The sequence below is a fragment of the Dreissena polymorpha genome, chromosome 8 (genome assembly GCF_020536995.1).
Source record: "Dreissena polymorpha isolate Duluth1 chromosome 8, UMN_Dpol_1.0, whole genome shotgun sequence".
NCBI lineage: Eukaryota > Metazoa > Mollusca > Bivalvia > Myida > Dreissenidae > Dreissena > Dreissena polymorpha.
Genome location: NC_068362.1, coordinates 61,173,261 through 61,193,564, shown reverse-complemented (window position 1 = coordinate 61,193,564; position 20,304 = coordinate 61,173,261). Strand labels below are relative to the sequence as shown.

At 36.8% G+C, this 20,304-nt stretch overlaps 1 protein-coding gene across 7 annotated transcripts in view; it reads left to right on the top strand.

The window, feature by feature from the left end:
• The window catches only part of LOC127843123 (retinol dehydrogenase 11-like), a 53,994-nt gene extending 34,515 nt beyond the window's left edge, over window positions 1-19,479 (top strand). For 4 of the 7 annotated variants that reach the window (XM_052372961.1, XM_052372955.1, XM_052372960.1 and 1 more), the window contains 6 exons: window positions 1,662-1,817; window positions 3,377-3,613; window positions 5,398-5,487; window positions 9,592-9,798; window positions 16,314-16,426; window positions 17,297-19,479. In XM_052372961.1, coding sequence (XP_052228921.1) covers window positions 1,664-1,817; window positions 3,377-3,613; window positions 5,398-5,487; window positions 9,592-9,798; window positions 16,314-16,426; window positions 17,297-17,473 — 978 coding nt within the window. In that variant the 5' untranslated portion in view covers window positions 1,662-1,663 and the 3' untranslated portion in view covers window positions 17,474-19,479. Of the gene's footprint in view, window positions 1-1,661; window positions 1,818-3,376; window positions 3,614-5,397; window positions 5,488-9,591; window positions 9,799-11,240; window positions 11,351-14,257; window positions 14,365-16,313; window positions 16,427-17,296 lie in introns of those variants that run through there. The other 3 variants (XM_052372958.1, XM_052372956.1, XM_052372962.1) reach the window with 3 other exon arrangements.
• The last annotated feature ends 825 nt before the right edge of the window (window positions 19,480-20,304 follow it).

Sequence of the window (20,304 nt, the reverse complement as noted above, 5' to 3'; positions counted from 1 at the left end):
TTGAAAGTTCCTGAAAAAGGTGAAAGTTAAAGTAAAGCATTTGAACAAATTTCATCAAACTTCTAATTTGCCAAATCTTAAGATATTTTTTCAATACCCCACCAGTTTTTACCGACTTAAAACACAATAAAATCGAAATTAAATAAAAATCCTACCAAATAAGTAATGATGGGGCGAGTCGTTATCTATGTGGGGCGAGTCGTTATCTATGTGGGGCGAGTCGTTATACATGTGGGGCGAGTCGTTATAAAAGTGGGGCGAGTCGTTATAAAAAGTGGGGCGAGTCGTTATGGGGCGAGTCGTTAAGGGGGCGAGTCGTTAGTAAACCGTTAATTTAACATATTCGGACTTCGGACTTTAGTCAAAGCCGAAATCAGACTCCGTTTATTCTTTCTTACAACTTAGCTAACGAAGCATGAATTATAATTCTTTGCAGCAGAAAACTAGGATCTAGACTATGAATATACATATAATTGAAAATAATGTATATGTAAGATCTGAAACTGCTTAACAGTTCTAAGAAGATGGGGTGGATTAAACATAATTACAGAGAACAGGGCTCAACACTAACAGTGGTCCGTTGACCCGGGGTCAGTAAAACATAGAGAGGGCCAGTGAAACTAGAAATTTGGTTGATCCGTCGGAGCAGTTAAAAATCCTGGCCAGCTTATTGTGAAATATTATTGGAAAGCCATTTTCGTCAATAAAACAACTTTATATGTTCATAATAACCGATAATGTCATCATTATTTTATGGGCCGACTCGAGACCAGGATAAAAATAGCAACATTGGAAATTCCAATTTTTCTAGATGCCCGGATGACAAAAACCTGTTGTCGGATCAAAATATCAATATGCGTTGCTCATATGTCTCAGGACTTAGCCGCGATCAATACACAAATTAACATAAAATTCGAAGCGTTCAGATCAAGAAATGACCAAAATGGTATTTATTATTTTGAAAAAGCAGCAATAATCAGCATTTTATGGATCTTAGTACCATCAGAATATACTTAGTTTACCGTGCAAATTTACACTGGAGGGTTGTAATGTTTTGATATTGCTGGAGAGTAAACGTGCGTATTTTCAAGATTACAAGTTTTCGCAATGTGGAATTTCATTCCGGAGGTGGTTGAACCTCCGCCTAAAAAACCTGAACTTAATGAAGAGAAGCTTGAAGTACATGTACAGCAAAAATATGAATGAAATAGTGTTTAGCCTATGTGCTAGAGTTATGTTATTGTTTCATGTGTACAATTAATATTAAATTAATACAGTGTAGTTTTCTTTTTATAAATGCACAATACATTGTGGATAGTCCGGAAAGTAAGTTGGAATTTAGGTAAAATAATATAGAAATTGTCAGACTACTTGAAATCTTGGAGGACCAGTTATTTCTGAAAGCTGGTGGTCCTTTGGGTCAGTAGGTAAAAAAAGTTAGTGTCAAGCCCTGGAGAAGGGTCAGAATCACACATAAAATTTATCAAGAAAATTATCAAGATGCTGGATATTCAGAACATACCATACCCTTTGGTTGGGTAGTCTTGATGGTGTAAGACTTCTATTGATTACCTGTCAATAATACACGCAAGGGGAGTTTGACAGTATAAATAGATAGATAATGCTCATATAAATGCATGCCTTAAATCATCTGTTTGCAGGAATGGATTTACTATGGCAGATACTATTAGCTGTCCTGGTTGTCATGGTTACCTGTTTGGTGGTGGTCAAGGTGTATGTGGAGTCTATCAAGGGTCATTGCACAAGCACTCGTGACCTCACTGGAAAGGTGGCACTAATAACTGGTGCTAACACAGGTGAGGTCTTGGGCATGAGGAGGGTACGTGGAGGTATGCAGGGCTTTCAATAAAAGATGTATGGGAATAATTTGAGACTTTTTATAGGAAAACTGGGCTTAATGCATATGAGTAAAGTGTCAACTCAAATTAATCTGTGCAATTTGCACAGGATAATCAGGGATATCAATTTCAGCTTTTATGGTATTTTTATGAAAATTTTCGGGACGCATAATTATAGTTGCCAGTTTGTCCTTCCTTCCTTACTTCCTTCCGTCACATTTTTGTTACAGTTTCTCAAAGCACCTTCAATACTTTACTGATCTCTTTCATATTTGGCATGTAGGTACCTTGCATGGACCTCTACCTTTTGATGAGGTTTGAGGTCGCTGGGGTCAAGGTCACCGAGGCTCATAATAGATTTTTCCGTCACACTTTTGTTACAGTTTCTCATAGCACCTTCAATACTTTACCGGTCTCTTTCATATTTTGCATGTAGGTACCTTGCATGGACCTCTGCCTTTTGATGAGGTTTGAGGTCACTGGGGTCAAGGTCACCGAGGCTAATAATAGATTTTTCCGTCACACTATTGTTAAGTTTCTCATAGCACCTTCAATACTTTACCGATCTCTTTCATATTTGGCATGTAGGTACCTTGCATGGACCTTTACCTTTTGATGAGGTTTGAGATCACTGGGCTCAAGGTCACCGAGGCTAATAATAGATTTTCATCACACTTTTCTTACAGTTTCTCATGGGGCCTTCAATACTTTACCGATCTCTTACATAATTGCCATGTAGGTACCTTGCATGGACCTCTACCTTTTGATGAGATTTGAGGTCACTGGGCTCAAGGTCACCAAGGCTATTAATATATTTTCTGTCACGCTTTTGTAACAGTTTCTCATAGCACCTTCAATACTTTACCGATCTCTTTCATATTTGGCATGTAGGTACCTTGCATGGGCTTCTACCTTTTGATGAGGTTTGAGGTCACTGTGGTCAAGGTCACCAAGGCTAATAAAAGAGTTTTTTAGGTGGTTGTTAACACATAGATTGACAAAGCACATCATCGGGGAGCATCCATCAGTTTCACTGAACATCTTGTTTGTTTAAAGGAAGTCACTTCCATATAAAAATAGTCTAAAGGCGGAAATTTTTGTCCCTGACTAGCCTATGCTGACTGCACAGGCTAATTTGAGTTAACACTACACACAAGCATTAAGCCATTTTTTCCGAGAGTTAAAATCCTATTTATCTCAATATTGTAAAGTTGGTTTTTCATGGAACTATTAGATTAAAAATGCAATATATCAATACAGGTACTTCATTTGTTTCTTTGCCTTTTCTTTGTTGCTTATTGCAGGTATATAATTAATTTATGAGTATTCCTTTCCCACTCTAAAGCAAAGTAAAAATGGCTACATGCAACCAACATAAAACCAGAACAGCCTGGGAGTTACTTGCAGACTGTTGAGGTTCTATGCTATTTGATGCTCATTAGTATCTTAGGGTTGGAAATGAAGCCTTTAAAACTTTAATCTAGTTAGTAAGGTCTTTAATTTAACACAACAACTAGGCATTGGGTTTTACACGGCCCTGGACCTAGCAAAGAGGAATGCAAGAGTGATCCTGGCATGTCGAGATGAGCACAAGGCCGCAGCCACTGTACAGAAGATCCAGGAAGCTACAGGAAACATGAATGTTGAGGCACACCGACTAGATTTGAGTCTGATGAGTTCAGTGCGAGAGTTTGCCAAGAGTTTTAAGGGGGAAGAACAGTTGGATATTCTGATCAACAATGCTGGGGTTGCAGGTAGGATGCAAGTAAATTTAGGATTTTTTTTTAAACATAAGCATTAAGATGCTCATGGTAAGATTTTGTGATCGCCTTTTCAAAGTCTTTTGTGGTCTGTCTTAAGTCATGCGTCACTAAAATTCACTTGTGTATACTCTACAAGCCACATTTATTGCGCTCTCTTTTATTAGGTTTGGTCAGAACTTTTGTTCCAATTATAGCATGGCTAAGTTTTAAACTGGTTAACTTGGTTTCAAAAACTAGGTCATAAGGTCAAACTAAAGAAAAAGCTTTTGAGCATACTTGAAGTCATTTTTGATGTCCAATCTTTAAGAGTGTAGGTCAGAACAATTGTTGTTATGAACACTTGGCTGAGTTTAAAGATGAAACTGCTCTGTTGAAAAACATAATCATAAAGATGGGCAGTTTTGTCATATGGTTATAGTTCAAAACTTGTGAACAGTCTAGGAAGTCACATTTTGTGTCCAATCTTCATGCAATTTTCTCAGAGCACATGTTCTAATGATATCTTACAGAGTTTGAAACTGGTTCTGGTTCATTTAAAAACATGGTTTTAAAGAGGAAGTTGTCCATGTATGGCTTTAGTGAAATCTTGTGAAAATTTCAGATGTCACATTTTTTCCCAAATTAGCAGAAAACTTTCAAAACATTCATTCTAATTATAGTTCAGTCCAATTTAAAAATGGTTACCAGTTAAAAGCCAGCCAGAAGCAACATTTTTTTATATGAAAATTACAATAGCAGCTTAGAACAGTGAATTCCTTTGGTTGTTTCGTGAGCAATCAAGAGCCTTTTGCTTTCTTGTTTTCTTGTGTTCAAGTATGTTGGAGTTAAAAGTACATATTATTGTATGTTATGCTCATGGCATTCAAAATACATTCATTCAAGAAACAAAATTTAATTAGATACAGTACTAGTGTCTGTGTTTTTAAGTGTTTGATAGATTGACTTTAAATCTTCAAGAGTTTCCAAACAGTCATGTTTGTTTTAATGTGTGATTGATACTTGGCCTGTTATTGCTTGTTAACTAGTTGTTGGAAAACGTTTTCCAAAGATCACATGTATATATGGTATTTGTATTAAATCTGCTGGACTTAACAAACATTAATAAGGTATAAATATATTGCAAATTCAAATTTTATTCACTCTTAACTAAGGAATTATTATGTAACCATTTCAGAATTACCTGATTAGTTGGGTTCACAATACATGTTAGGAGCATATTAACTTAGTCAAACATGAATGGATTTTTTAATTGTGTGGCCACTTGTAAGCAATCATCATAATGAGCCTGAGTGTAGTGCTTCAGAAAAAGGTCAAGGTCACCATTCGATATAATATATTCAAATTGTAGAAAATCATTTCCAAACACCCCTATAAGCATATTATTTAGCATAAATGGATTTTCATAAACTTGACAAAAGAGATCTCAAAGATGATACCAAATGTCTGCGTGCTTGAACCAGGTCCCTTGGTCTGAGGTAGCTTTCACAAATCATTTACCAAATCATTTGGTAAAAGACTTGTCAAATTAAGGTATTTTCATATAACTTTACAAATGTTTGTCTGCATGATGAGACAGTATCATTAGGTCGAAGGTAAGGGTTATTATTCAAGGTCAAAGATAAAATAAGACAAATCAATTGTGAGTTTGTCCAATCTTTACATAAAAGACTTAATGGACAGGTTTATCTTTGTGAGAAGGCTTCCTTGTTTTTTGTTTTTTAAGTTTTCAGTATGAATAAAGTATTGTATGACACAGTTTGTTCTTTCTTTTGTAGGAATCCCATATATGAAGACAGTGGAAGGTTTTGACACATGTTTTGCCACTAATCACCTCGGTCATTTCCTTCTTACCAATCTCCTGTTGGGTAATGACAATATGTGAATCTAGTTTGTGTACTCTCACTTAAAGCAGCAACAGTATAAAAAAAATCACAATTTATCCCCTGCTTTACTCTGATTCGTGTATAGTGCTTTTTTATGCACCCGGTAGTGATCGGACTGTCCGTCCGTCTGTCCATCTTTCCGTCACACTTTGCATCTAGGTTTCGAAAAATGCTCATAACTTCTATGTCCCTTGAGATATAACCTTCATATTTGGTATGCATATGTATATGGACAAGGCCTTTCCATACGCACAAAAGTTTTGACCCCTGTGACCTTGACGTTGAACTTAGGGTCGGCGTTTAGGTTTCGAAATCTGCATTTAGGTTTTGAAAAATGCTCATTGCTTCTATGTCCCTTGAGATATAACCTTCATATTTGGTATGCATGTGTATATGGACAAGGCCTTTCCATACGCACAAAAATTTTGACCCCTGTGACCTTGACCTTTAACTTAGGGTCCGTGTTTAGGTTTCCAAATCTGCGTTTAGGTTTCGAAAAAAGCTCATAACTTCTATCAAGCATTTATAGGGGGCTTTAGTCATCCTATGGTGACAGCTCTTGTTTTATACATGTATTTTTATTAAGACAAATATAAACAATCAGATTTTGACCATTTTTAGCTCGACTACATGTATTATATATGAAATATATATAGTGGAGCTATCCTACTCACCCCGGCGTGAGCGTGCAAATGTTAAAGTTTGTGTACCACCCCAAATATTTCCTATGTCCCTTGACATATTGCTTTAATATTTTGCATTCTTCTTTACCAACATGACCCCAACCTATAAACAAGAGCAGACAACTGTATCAAGCATTTTGTAAGAATTATGGCCCTTTTTTCACTTAGAATATGTATATTATTGATAAATCTATGTTAAAGTTTGCGTACCATCTCAAATATTTTCAATGTCCCTTGACTTATTTCTTTCATATTTTGCAAACTTCTTTACTAACATGACCCCAATCTACATGTATAAACAAGAGCAGACAACTGTATCAAGCATTTTGTAAGAATTATGGCTCTTTTTTGTCTAAGTAACTGAATCTTTTGTTATCCCCACATTTTTCGGAGAAAAATTGGGGATATTGTATTGATGTGCGTCTGTCTGTCCGTCCGTCCATCCTGGCCACCTGCTTCTCCTACACTATTAGCACTAGAACCTTGAAACTTACAAACATGGTAGCTATGAGCATATGTGAGACAATGACAGTGACGGAATTTTGATCTGACCCCTGGGTCAAAAGTTATGGGGGTTGGGGCGGGGCGGGGTCTGAGATTTTCACTCATTTTTTTATGTTATTTTAGATTAACTTCTTCATTATTGCACCGATTTACTTCAAATTGATACTGAGCGTCTCTTATGACACTAAAGTCAATCTCAACTATGCATGGCCCCATTACCAGCCCTGGGGCACCCCGGCCACATAGGCCACGCCCACCCAAAATTGCCTTTTACTATAATATCTTTATTTCTACACCGATTCACTTCAAATTGATACTGAACCTCTCTTATGACAATACGGTCAATCTCAGCTATGCATGGCCCCATAACCAACCCTAGGGCACCCCGCCCACATAGGCCACGCCCATTCAAAATTGCCTTTTACTATAATTTCTTCATTTCTACACCGATTCACTTCAAATTGATACTGAACCTCTCTTATGACAAAACGTCAATCTCAGCTATGCATGGCCTCATTACCAACCATGGGGTGCCCCGCTCACATAGGCCACACCCACCCAAAATTGTCTTTTACTATAATTTCTTCATTTCTACACCGATTTACTTCAAATTGATACTGAACATGTCTTATGACCATACAGTCAATCTCAACTATGTAAGGCCCCATTACCAACCCTGGGGGGCCCCGCCCATAATAGGCCACACCCACCCAAAATTGTCTTATACTATAATTTCTTCATTTCTACACCGATTCACTTCTTATTGATACTGAACTTCTCTTATGACAATACGGTCAATCTCAACTATGTATGGCCCCATTACCAACCCTGGGGCGCCCCGCCCATAATAGGCCACACCCACATTGGACACGCCCACCCAAAATTGCCTTTTACTATAATTTCTTCATTTCTACACCGATTCACTTCAAATTGAAACTGAACCTCTCTTATGACAATACAGTTATTCTCATCTATGCATGGCCCCATTACCAACCCTGGGGCGCCCCGCCCACATAGGCCACGCACACCCAAAATTGCCTTTTACTATAATATCTTCATTTCTACACCGATTCACTTCAAATTGATACTGAACCTCTTTTATAACAATACAGTCAATACAATACAGTCTAGTTAAATTTTGTGTTTAGATCCAATAGACTTCAGTAAGTATCAAAGCTATTGCTTTCAAACAAATATTTTCTTACTATCATTAGGGTACTGTACCTGGCAAGTTCAATTTGACCTTGACCTTTGAATTACCTTGTCTCTCAAGGTCAAAAGAATACATTTTAGTTAGATTGCCATAACTTCTTTATTTATGATCAGATTTGATTAATACTTTGACAAAACAACACTTACCTGAATACCACAATGGATTCCACTCAAACAATACCCCACGCCCCAACCCAGAATCCCTGCCCCCCCCCCCACCCAAAAAAAAATAAAATTTGTGTGTTGTCCTCATTTAATTTCTGAAAGATCGTCTAATAAATGACCACACCCTACATTATACCCCCCTCTCAACCCCCCCTACCCAAATTTTTTTTTTTGAAACATGGTTTAAAAAAATAAATATTTATTTACTTTATTTTTGAAGGACCGTCCAAACTTCCCACCCAAGCTATTGCTATCAAGCTTGAAATAAAATCTTATTTGTTTGTTTTATGTCTTTACAAATGTTCAATAAATTGTGGAAAATATACCTGAACTATTACCTTGAGCTTATTGAATAATTTGAACAATTTCCCCATGATGGCTTACGTTATACTGTCAAGCACTCGAATAGTCGAGCGCGCTGTCCTCTGACAGCTCTTGTTTGTTTTCTACTTATAATTGATTAACCAATTAAATGTTAATTTAGATAAAATGACTTATCAACCATTACAATACAATTGTCTTTATCTGAAGACAAAAATGAAAAAATTTCATTGTGAGTGTTTGTATTGCCTACTTATATTTTGACTGAACAATTTTGTTAAAATGACTTATTTCCATAATTTACAATAATACTTGTGCAAACATAACAAGCAACCTATCTATTGTCATCATTAACAATATCATGTAGATTATCCCCTGCCATAGGCGGAGGGATATTTTTTTGGCGTTGTCCGTCTGGCCGGCACTTTCGTGTTTGGAGCCATATCTTGGAAGTGCTTTGGCGGATTTCATTGAAACTTGGTGTGAGTATATAAATGGATAAGAGGATCATGCAAGCCAAATGGCATTGTACACCATCTGTTAATAACGGAGTTATGGCCCTTTGTATCTTGAAAAAATGCTTTTTTGTGTCCGGAGCCATATCTTGGAAGTGCTTTGGCGATTTCATTGAAACTTGTTATGAGTTTATATATGGATTAGAGGATGATGCACGCCAAATGGCATTGTACACCATTGGATGATAACAAAGATATGGCCCTTTGTATCTTGAAAAAATGCTTTTTTGTGTCCGGAGCCATATCTTGGAAGTGCTTTGGCGGATTTCATTGAAACTTGTTACAAGTTTATATATGGATAAGAGGATGATGCAGGCCAAAAGGCATTGTACACCATTGGATAATAACGGAGTTATAGCCCTTTGTATCTTGAAAAAATGCTTATTATGTGTGTCCGGAGCCATATCTTGGAAGTGCTTTGACGAAATTTCATTGAAACTTGGTATGAGTATATCAATGGATAAGAGGATGATACACGTTGGCGTTGTCCATCCGTCAAGAAATATTTGTGTCCAGAAATTTATTGGCGGGGGACATCAATTCAACGAAATGGCTTGTTTAAATTAGCCTTGCTCTGGGAAAACAGGGCTTAATGCATGCACGTCACAGTGTCGTCACAGGCGTTTGACTCATGCATAAAGCCCCGTATTCCCAGAGCATAGCTCATAAACACAATGATTCATCAGATCTTCTGAAGAAATCACAGCCAAGCAGAATAGTAACAGTGTCATCCATGGCTCATGCCTGGACAAAAGAGTTTGACGTGGAGAACCTGAATGGAGAAAAGCAGCCTTGGTCGCCATCCCCAGGGAGTATCTCCCAGTCTTACTTCCGCTCAAAACTGGCCAATGTACTCTTCACAAGGGAGCTGGCTAAGAGATTGGAAGGAACAGGTAAATTATGGAGCATTGTTTTGGGAAAAAACTGGGCTTAATGCATATGCGTTATGCAGTGTTGTCTTAGATTAGCTTGTTCAGTATGCACAGGCTAATCAGGGATGACATTCTCTGCTTTTATGGAATTTTTTGTTGAAAAGAAGTCCTTTCTAAACAAGCATCCTGTTTAAGCGTCAAGTGTCTTCCCTGATAAGATTGCACAGGCTAATCTGTGATGACACTTTGCGCACATACATTAAGCCCAGTTTACCCAGAATGAAACTCATTGATGTTGTTTATTGATGTTGTTGTAATTTATATTCATTTGAATTTTTTGACAAGTATTCAAGGCATAAGCCAGTGGTTAATTTGTGTTTTGTTGGTTAATCAAAGATAAAAATGTCATTTGATTGAACTCTTTAAAATACATATGTTCTTAACAAAACAAAATAATCCTCAGTCTGGAAAAAACGGTTTTAATGTATGAGCATAAGGTGTCACTTAACCTGGAATTGTGTTTAGAAGAGAATATTTTGTTACAAGTAATTCCACCAGAAATTCAATCAATTCAATCAGCAAGTCATTCATCTGATAAGCCTGTGCAAACAGCACATGCTTATATGGGACAACATTTTCTGCATATGCAGTTAGCTCGGTTTTGGGAGAGCTAGGCTCCATTGCATTTCTGTTTGATGCCTTTTATAATAGCATTCCAACTTCATAAATTATAAAATGTTTTACCTGTATGTTATTTAAACTTGAGAAATGTTAATAAGATTCACTGATGTTGCACAAATGAGTCCCCATTTTATGGCAAAGGTCCATAACTTGTGTTTTGATAATGGCAATTCTAAATATCAAAGTACTACATGTTTTCAACATAAACAACAGAGTTACTGCCATTTGTCTCCATAATTGGTGATAAATGATGCTGGACAACAGAGCAAAATTGTGAAAAAATAAATGCAAGAAAAGTCCAAAAGGAAAATGGAATTGCATTCAAACAATTTGAAGTGCAAAAATAGTCCAAAGTGTAACGTCTAATTTAATTAATAATTCTTTTCGTAAAGCATTGAAAATTACATATTCAACAGCTTGACGGTAAATGGATAATGGCAGTCATGTTTCATGTTTGCTTGCACCAATTTGCATATATCTAACCCTAATTTGCCAATAAATGTAATTTAAAATGAATTTAAAGGCAGAAAAATAAGATAAAAGATATGTGCGTTTAACGTCAAAATTTCGGTGGCTACTCTTTATTGTTATGCAAAAAGAAACAACTAATGATTGCCCAGCAGTGATTGAGGTTTTAGTTGGTTCAATTCATTTGGGAGAATTGATGTCGTGGGCAAAGTGATCGATTATAAATATAAGCATTTCTTTACAGACATTCTTTGTTACCTGTTGAAGCAAAATTGAAACAAAAATACCTAAACGCTGAAGCAATTGACTTACAGATGTGTGTTGCAATTGCGTTCACCCAGGGTTATTGAGAACCGAACTTTTGCGATATCTGCCTTGGTATCTCAAACCCTTCGACCATGTAATCGAGGCTGTGGCCTTCAAGGTGAGGTCAAGGTCACAGGCACTTCAAGACTTTTGCCAGTGATTTGTTGGGTATTTGGGTAAACTAAAATAGCAGTTTTTATTTGCAAAAGATTCTTATGTTGTTTTGGTGATTTTTCTTGCCAGTGTTGGGTTGAGAAAAAACATGTTGTTTTTTCTGAAAAGTGTTATAAACTTGAGCCAGTCTGTGGGAAAACTGGGCTTAATGCATGTGTCTAAAGTATCATCACAGATTAGCTTGTGCAGTCTGCACAGGCATATCTTAGCTGACTGTTTCTGCCTTGATTGAATTTTTCGTTTAGAAGATACATTATTGAAAAGAAAAATTCCATTAAAGCGTCGTCCTAGACTTTACAGGCTAACCTGGAAGATACCTTGCACACATGCATTAAACCCACTTTTTGCCGAGTGTTGCTCATGTTTTCTGTTGTATAGAAGGTTTGATAACACTTTGAACGATTTTCTGTGATATATTAACAGAAACTGAATGACAATACAAATCACTGCCATGGTCCATAGTCTCCCATCTTTCTTCACCATATATTTTGCTTGTTGCATTTTTCCTGATGCTTAATCATATTAATCAAATAAATACTTAATCTTGATAATATGAAAACGTTTCATCCTTCTGAAGTGTACAAAGTACATTAGACAAATATATTTGGCTTTTTTTTTTTTAACTCACCTGATTGCTCAGGTGAGCTTTTGTGATTGGTCTTTGTCTGTCGTATGTCCGTCCGTCCGTCGTCCACATTTGGTTTGTACACTCTAGAGGCCACATTTCATGCCCAATCTTCATGTAACTTTTCAAAATGTTTGTCTTAATGATATGTTGGTTGAGTTCAAAAGTGGATCCGGTCCATTGAAAAACATAGCCACCAGTGGGCGGGGCAGTTTTCCTTATTTGGCTATAGAGAAACCTTGTAAACACTCTAGAGGCCACATTTCTTGTCTGATCCTCATGAAACTTGGTCAGAAAATTTGTCCTAATGGTACCTCAATCAAGTTCGAAACTGGTTCATGCTGGGTCAAAAACTAGGTCACTAGGTAAAAAAAAAGAAAAACCTTGTAAACACTGTAGAAGTCACATTTCATGCCCAATCTTCATGTAACTATATCAAAATGTTTGTCTTAATGATATGTTGGTTGAGTTCAAAAGTGGTTCTGGTCCATTGAAAAACATGGCCGCTTGTGGGTGGGGCAGTTTTCCTTTTTTGGCTATAGAGAAACTTTGTATACACTCTACAGGCAACATTTCTTGTCCGATCTTCATGAAACTTGGTCAGAAGATTTGTCCCAATGGTACCACGATCGAGTTCGAAACTTGGTCATGCTGGGTCAAAAACTAGGTCACTAGGTCAAAAAAAGAAAAACCTTGTAAACACTGTAGAAGTACATATTTTATGCCCAATCTTTATGTAACTTTGTCAAAATGTTTGTCTAAATGATATGTTGGTTGTGATCAAAAAGGTGAGCGAACTAGGGCCATCTTTGCCCTCTTGTTAGATTTAAAACATCAAAACTAGATATTTTTCTCACTTGCACATTTTGAGAAAACATTGTAAATAAACATGTTTGCAGAGAGGACTAGGAAAGGGTACACAACTGAGAACAATAAAAAATGCACATTGCAATGCTATGGTTACTGGAAGTTTTTTACCTAATGATCAAGGCTTAGAAGGTATCTGATGCAGGGATCCATGAAAATGAGAAGTGCTCTGGGAAAATGGGGCTTTGTGCAATTGCGCAAAGTGTACTCTCAAAGGCTTATTACGGTCTACACTTTTCACTTGTATGGATTTTTAAGAGAAAAAAAGTCTCTTGAAAATCCTGTGCAGGCCCAAAATGTAGTCCTTTATTAGCCTGTGCGGACTGCACACTCTTATTTAGGACAATACTTTCCGCACATGCATTAAGCCCTATTTTGTTAGACGTCATCTTACAGTTATTGAGTATGCACTTGATACAAGCACAGCATTATGCAGAGGTGTACATGGTAAAATAAATTGCTGTACCAGTTTTTGCTAAAATTGAAACTACTGACTGAAAACTGAATGAAATCTAGTTATTCAAGTTGAACCCAATTTGCTTTGGATCGTACAACCATGTTGACTTGGAGCAATCTTCGACATGTGTGTTGTTAAAAATATCTTTTATATAAAGTGCTAGCATTTAGGGTGGCTAAATACTTTGTTAATTACATTTTCTAATGTTACTATCACTATTTAAAGGGTTTTTATTCAGGCAGGCATACGGCCCATGGGAACTCGACACAGTTTGTGCTTTGGGTCTAATTCCATTATTTCAATTCAGAAAATGTATGGATATATAACTGGGATTTCAAATTAGACCCAGGGTTCACTATTGCTTAAAATTTTCTTAAGCCACATTTAACCGTTGAAAATGTAATTGAGCCTTGCCATAGGAAAATGGGGTTTAATGAGTTGGCAACAAGTGTCATCCCAAATAAGCATGTGCAGTCCACACTTGCTAATGAAGAACGACACTTTCAGCGTCAATGAATGGTATTTTGCTTAAAAGGAGTATCTTCTAAGCAAAATTCCAGTTTTGACAGAAACTATTGTCCCTGATCAGCCTGTGCTTACTGCACAGGCTGATATGGTGTGAAATTTAACTCTTGTGCATTAAAATCGCCAGAGTGAGGCTCAACTTCATCTAATTTAGGCTGTAATACGAGGTTTAATTAAGAAACTGTTGTATTTAATTCAAATTTTCTTGACCAACATTTTTGTTACCCATATGAACCATAGGACAAAAATTTGTTTCTCATTTAGGCGGACTGACTTATTGACTGGCTGCAGATTGCCTGAAAACAAAAACTTGTCAGCAATTAACAATCACACCATGGTTGTTGCTGTACTGTTTCTACTGTTGCTAACATTGACAGGTGTTACTTCCAACTGCCTCCATCCCGGCACCGTGAAATCAGACATATGGCGCTCAGTTCCTCCCCTACACTGGCTGTTACTTGGCGTGCCGTATATGTTTTTTAAGGTGAGACTAGCATGACTAACAACTTGCATGCTTGTTGTCACTGGATATTTTGCTTTTTTGTGAGGTCACAGGGGCATGAAATGTTTTAACAAAAACTAAACATGCTGCACATATTCACTTCTTGTTTTGTGTATATTTTATAGCTTCGTGGAGACTGGACTTTGAGGTGTTGCGTCTTTAGGCCATATGTTTAGATTTAGTTTCAGATGTTGCATGAATATGTCAGGTGTAGTGTATAAATGTCATGGTGTGTGATTTCTCCTTCTTTTAGCTGATTTGTCCCTTTCAATGCCAAACTTATTTTACAAAAGGTTATTAATTTTTGTGGATGATGAGCTTAGATGAACCATGCAAGGGGGGGGGGGGGTAGGGCATTTTCCTCCCCTCAGATGGTTGTTACATGACACCCCTCATGTTAATGAGTCTCGGGCTGGAAATACGAGACGTATTTCAAGGGCGTTAAGTGCAGTCCCAGATTAGCCTTTGAAGTCCACACAGTTTAATCAGGGACGACAAATTCCGCAGAAACGGGATTATTGATAGAAGAATATGTCTTTTTTGCAAAAATTGCCATAAAATGAAGAGTGTCGTCCTTGATGAGCTTGTGTGGACTGCGCAGGCTAATATAGGAAGACACTTTACACACATGCATTAAGCCCCATTTTCCCAGAGAGTGGCACATTTAGTTTCAGGTGTAGCATGAAACTCCCTGCTTTTGTGACTAACTTAAAGGTGGGGTGTGTAACATTCAGGTGTGATATAATTAATTGATATACTTTCAGCAGACGTCTTATGATTCAGATGTTGCCTTTAACATTCTGGTGTTGTTTGTAGCGGTTTTGTTATGTAATTTCAGGTGTTGTGTAATTTAAATGTTCCTATGAAGTTTTGGCATAGCATGAATTGCCCAATTGCTCTCTGTTTAACTTGCAATGTTAGTATTGCAATATTTCAAGAATTGTTGCTATGATACATTGGACATGCATACATATGTAATTTTATCACATGCTATACCCTGTTTCCCATGTAATACAACCATTACATATTTTTTTTTATTACACATGTGTAATACAACATTTTTAAGCGTTTTTATTGGCTTAGTTTTCGTTTATTGACCAATCACATTATGTTATTTTGCTGAAATGGTGTTGCAACGTGAAATGACTTCCCTAAATGTAAACAACATTCGGGATTTATCATTTGTTTGCGTAAATATTTATTTAATTTGCTCATTTAAAAGCATGTGATAAAAAAGATCTGACACTCGTTGTCATATCATACCATATTTAATAAACTCGTCCAGGAAATTTGTCGCCAAAGGCTCGCTTACTAACAAAATTCCTGAGCTCGTTTAATAAAATATGGTATGATATGACAACTCGTGCCAGATCCTATATATATTATTAGTACTTTTATAACTTAGTCATTATATATCATAATATTATGTTATTCATGTAGATTCATGAGCCTTATTCTGGGAATACTGGGCTTAATGCATGTGCTTAAAGTGTTGTGTTGTCTCAGATTAGACTGTGCAATCTTCACAGGCTAATCAGGGACAACACTTTCTGCCAAGATTGAAATTTTGTTATGAAGAATCTTTCTTTATACAAAACTTTTCCTAAAGCAGCAAGTGTTGTCCCTGATTAGCCTGTGTGAACTGTTCAGGCTAATCTGGGACGACACTTTATCCCTTTCAGTGCGGGAACCGAATTTTGAAGGCCTTTGCAAACAGTTTGGATCCAGATGAGACGCCACAGAACGTGGCATCTCATCAGGATCCAAACTGTTTGCTATTCTGATAGTATTCTTTGAAAAAAATCGAATAAAATGCTAATTTTAGAAATTCAGCAGACGACATTTAAGCAGACGACAAATTTCCCAGCATGCAAAGGGTTAAGCCCAGTTTTCCCAGATCAGGTCTCTCAAGTATATGCATGTGCTTTCAGGGGTAACATCCACTTGCCTGCACCCTGGCCCAGTTAATACCAAACTCCTATATGATGCCTTTCACCCTGCACTTAAGCCTTTGCACTTTATTATTGTGGCTCACTTTGTCAAGGTATTTATTCACCTACCCCAAAAGTTCAATTTTCATGCATTCAATAGTTGTTAAATGGTCATATTAGTAATTGTCTACACCCTATATTTATTTTCCTCGTAAAATAACCTGGGAGAACTGGGTGATGACATGTGTTTATGCTGCCAGCATGTACAAATGCCGGGAGGAACATAGCCATTGGCATGTTCAGATGTTCATTCCTTTGTTCATCCGTATTTTTGTTTGTACAACATTTAACCCAAAATGACGTGTGTCATATAACATTAATAATGCCTCCTTTAATGGATGATCTGGATAATATACTTGAACACTTTTAACACTACCACATCACTTCACCTCATCGTGACATTGACCTACTTTCGTGCATAAGACATTTCAGAAGGTCCATAACTATGTTGTTCATTGTGAGATTTCATCATTGGACGGTGTCACGCGAAAAAACTACATCGATATCTCCAAGGTCAAGGTCACACTTTGAGTTCAAAAGTAAAAAATGGCCATTAATGAGCTTGTCCGGGCCATAACAATGTCATTCATTGTGAGATTTTAAAATTGCTCTGTATATTAATTTTGTTCACAGTCATTGGACGGCATGTCACGCAAAAGAATTCAAGAGTTCAAAGGTCAAAATAGCCGTAGATTATAATGGCATAATAATTCTTAAAAATCGCCATAAATTAGCTTCTCTTGTTTTGTGAAGACAGCATGCAAAATATTCTGTGTCAATGCAGCATGTGGGGGTATGCGTCACGTCCGTGACAAAGCTCTAGTTCTAAAAAAAATTTATTGAAAACCTGGTTTTGTGACAATTTTGTCCCTTGTTTATTATATTTTTTTTATAATTTAATGAACTTTTCATGATATTCCTAGACAGGGGAGGAGGGGGCCCAGACGTCAATCCACTGTGCAGTGAGTGAAGAGCTGGAGGGGGTCACGGGGAGGTACTATGTGGACTGCAGGGAGGCAGAGAGCTCCCTTCTCAGTAAGGACCTGGGGCTGGCCAGACAACTGTGGGAGTACAGCGAGAGGGTCACAGGACTCAAATGATGATGTGGGGTTGATGGGGCTAGCAAGAGGTCTAAGGGGGACATCAAGAGAGTGACATGACTCAAGTTATATCATAGGGCATTTAAATTAATTTTGCCATGTTCTCGGAAATACAAAATGCATGTGCGTGAAGTGTCATCCCATATTAGTCTTGCAGTCCTCTTTCCACTTGGAAGTTTTAGTAAAGTCGAAACTTTCTAAAAGAAAATATAATTTAGGCTGTACTTGTTGTCTCTTTATGGACTACACAAGCTTATCTTAGACAACACCTTGCACTCAAGCATGAAGCCCAGTTTTCCCAAAACAAGTCTCTTAAATGGTACATATGGACCTTTTTTATCACCGCCATAGGCCGAGGGATATTGTTTTGGCGTTGTCCGTCCGTCCGCCCGGCACTTTTGTGTCTGGAGCAATATCTTGGAAGTGCTTTGGCGGATTTCATTTAAACTTGGTATGAGTATATATATTGGTAAGATGATTATGCACGCCAAATGGCATTGTACACCATCTCTTAATAAAGGAGTTATGGCCCTTGTATCTTAAAAGAATGCTTTTTTAGTGTCAAATATAACACTTATGTCCATAACCATATTGGCGGGGGATATCAATTCAATGAATTTGCTCGTGTTACAAGTAAACTAGCATCACAATTCTGGGTAGTATTACAGTTTACACATTATAAATGTCATAATTTATTGACAAATGATTGATTACAAGGTCCAGTAAGTTGAAACATACATTGTTTTTGTGTATTTTAAATTGTAAGCATTACGAACTATTGTTTATATGTACATGTACTATATTTGAAGACATTGTGATGTTTTATGTATACATGCCCAATAGTTAATGACAATTTGATGTTTAAATGTACATGTACTTTATTTGAAGACATTTTGATGTTTTTCATATATATGCACAATAGTTAAGGACAATTTGATGTTTTAATTATATATACATGCAAAATAGTGAATGACAATATGTTGTTTTAATATACATGCACAATTGTTTTTGACAATTTGCTGTTTTAATATACATGTACAATTGTTAATGACAATTTGATGTTTTTAATATACATGTACAATATTTATGGACACTTCTTTGTTTGTAATGTAAATGTATAATAGTTATGGACAATTCATTGTTTTTTATGTACATGTACCAAAGGTATTGCCTCTTTTTTGTGTACCAGAGTTTTTGACAATATACATATACAATAGTTATTGACAATGCGATGTTTTTACATGATGACAAAAAAGTACTCATGTACTAACTTAAATATTAACCCTTTGCATGCTGGGAAATTTGTAATCTGCTAAAATGTCGTCTGCTGAATTTCTAAAATTAGCATTTTCTTCTTTTGTTTTCAAAGAATACTATCAGAATAGCAAACAGTTTGGATCCTGATGAGACGCCACGTTGTGTGGCGTCTCATCTGGATCCAAACTGTTTGCAAAGGCCTTCAAAATTCGGTTCCAGCACTGAAAGAATTAAAGACTTGAAACACTTTTAGAAGATTTGAAATAATACAGTCATCTTCTGCAAATATGGAGTTGATTTCAAAAGATGTGTAAGTCTTCGGTAATTGTTTTCAATGCATATGATTTGCTCAAGCAGTTTACTGCCAGTGTTATGTTGAATGCATTTGTAAATTGTGTTTTTATGGTGGCTGATTTCTGCCATAGCTTTCTGGCTTGTTTGCGGGTTTGAAGGTCCCTAGCACTAAGCATGGAAGAAAGACATATATACCATCAAGAAGGACGAAAATGGTATGATGATGACAGTTACGGCATTTGTGGCCCTTTTTGTCATAATCACAGGTGTATTTGTTTTGCTGGTGTGTAATGTGTATTGTGACATTCAAATTCGTGATCACAAAATAAAGACAAATATACCTGCAAGATAAACAAGAAGACCAGAGGTTGCTTACCTGAAGTTAACAGCTCTAAGCAACTTTTGTGACGTGTCCAAAATCATGTTTAAACTTGACCAAGATATCATGAGAAGAAATGATATGAGCAACTTTAAGGCAGAAATGACACAAAATTGTTACTTCTTGATTGTTCAAAATGTTTTACTATAGCCATAGTGGGAAAACTGCATTCCCCCTGGTGGCCATGCTTTTAAACGGACAGCAAGCGTTTTCAAACTGCAGAGATATAATAAAAATCAGACACCCCAAGTGTGTGGCACATTATGATCTTTGGGGCATGCTTTGAACAAACTTGAAAGTGGACCACTAAACATTGCATGCTGGGAAATTTGTCGTTTGCTAAAATGTCGTCTGTTGAATTTCTAAAATTAGCATTTTCTTCGAATTTTTTTCAAAGAATACTATCAGAGTAGCAAACAGTTTGGATCCAGATGAGACGCCACGTTCTGTGGCGTCTCATCTGGATCCAAACTGTTTGCAAAGGCCTTTAAAATTCAGCTCCAGCGCTTTAAGGGTTAATATAAGAAATATCAAATGTCTGGACCCTGAAGTTTTAGAGAGAAAGACTAAACAGTTTTGAATCTCTACTTGTAAAGAGAACAACATAACCTCCAGGACAAGACCAGTTTTGACCCAAGTGGTATAATAGGACAACTTAACTAAATTACATTACATTGTGATTTCAGAGGAGACACCTTTTAAATTGTATATATTATATAAGTTTATATTATATAAGTATATAGGGGCCGTGCTCTGTGAAAAGAGGCTTTAATGCCAGTGCCTAAAATGCTGTCCCAGATTAGCCTGTGCAGTCTGCTTAGGCTAATCAGGGATGGCACTTTCCGCCTTAGCTTGATTAAAGCTAAGAAGATACTTTATTTCAGCGAAATATATCATGAAA